This window comes from Pistacia vera, unplaced genomic scaffold (assembly GCF_008641045.1).
Source record: "Pistacia vera cultivar Batoury unplaced genomic scaffold, PisVer_v2 Contig858, whole genome shotgun sequence".
Classification (NCBI taxonomy): domain Eukaryota; kingdom Viridiplantae; phylum Streptophyta; class Magnoliopsida; order Sapindales; family Anacardiaceae; genus Pistacia; species Pistacia vera.
Window position 1 is genome coordinate 179258 of NW_022196732.1, and position 1459 is coordinate 180716.

The following is a 1459-nucleotide window of genomic DNA, read 5'->3' on the forward strand; positions in this document are numbered from 1 at the left end:
AACTAGCCAATTTGAGCTTCCAAATTCTCGATGGAAGCCTCCTGATTCTTAATTCTTGTCTCTGTAGTACTTAGGAACTTCACCATCATCTCCTCTAAATTTGATTTCTTCTCTTGAGATTGAAAACCTGGCAATGGAGGTTTCACTTGATTGTTGTTACTCTAAGAGAAATTTGGGTGATTCCTCCACCCTGGATTATATGTTTCATTGTATGGATTGTTATTAGGCCTTCAAAAATTTGAAACATAGTTAGCTTGATCAGGCATAGAATTAATAGCAAACATGTTACCTGACTAACACTCATGGTTAGGGTGATCTTGGCCATAAAAATCACACATGGAAGCAACTATTGCAAGTTTTTGCATTTAAAGTCCATCAATCTTCTTATTCAATGCCTGCAATTGTGCTGCCAAAGCTGTGATAACATCTATGTTATGAACACCTGATGTTCTTCTCACAGGCAACCTCTCTATCAACCATTGATAAGAATTTGAAGCCATTTCCTCCAACAATTCATAAGCTTGTTCTGGTGTCTTCTTACCTAAAGTACCACCCATAGCAGCATTGATCATATTCCAAACTTCACTATTAAGACCATTATAAAATGTCTAGACTTGCATCCAAACCGATAATTCATGGTGGGGACATCTTCAGAGCATGTCCTTGAACCTTTCCCATGATTCGTATAGTGACTCTGTATCCACCTGCACAAACATAGTAACATTATTACGCAATTGTGCAGTCTGTGCAAGAGGAAAATACCTACTCAGGAATTTTTGTGTCATTTGCTCCCAGGTTGCAATCGAGCCTGCTGGTAATGAGGTCAACCAACTCCTAACTTGTCTCTTAATGAAAATGGGAACAATCTTAGTCTTATAGCTTCATTGGAAACTCCATTGTGCTTAAAAGTATCACAAATCTCAAGGAAATTTGCAATATGTAAGTTAGGATCCTCATGTGCCAACCCACCCAATTGCATTGACTGTTGAATCATCTGGATAATTGTTGGCTTTATCTCAAAGGTGTTGGTGTTGATCACTGGTCATCGAATGCTCGATGCCACTCCATTTAGAGATGGGGTAGAGCACTCGTTCAGTGTACGAGTTGCTAGTGGTGTTCCATTATTTTGGTTATCGTGATCACCCATGATCTCCCTTTTGATTGCTCTCTTTTTGTGTGAAAAGTGCACTCTATCTTAGGATCAAATGCTAGTAAAATCTTTCTAGAAGTTCTGGTCATACACTAGCAGAAACACCTATTGGTTTCCAATAAAAACAAACAAAATAAAAAATCTCAAAGTAACAAGTAATCCCAAAATAATCACAAACAATCTAATGGTCCCCAGCAATGGCGTCAAAAACTTGATGCGACTAAATCAACCCTAGCAAGTGCACTAGTCGTGTTCAAGTAATAAAGTGATGAGTTTGAGTATCGTCCCACATAGATCAAAGCAATTATT

At 38.2% G+C, this 1459-nt stretch overlaps 1 protein-coding gene across 1 annotated transcript; it reads right to left on the reverse strand.

Annotated features, from left to right (window-relative positions):
- Positions 1-365: 365 nt before the first annotated feature.
- On the reverse strand, positions 366-994 carry LOC116118743. The gene is made up of 3 exons (XM_031404715.1): positions 840-994; positions 627-704; positions 366-585 (listed from the first exon to the last, which is right to left on the reverse strand). Exons 1-3 carry the CDS (start codon positions 992-994, stop codon positions 366-368), a joined length of 453 nt encoding a protein of 150 aa, XP_031260575.1.
- Positions 995-1459: the final 465 nt, after the last annotated feature.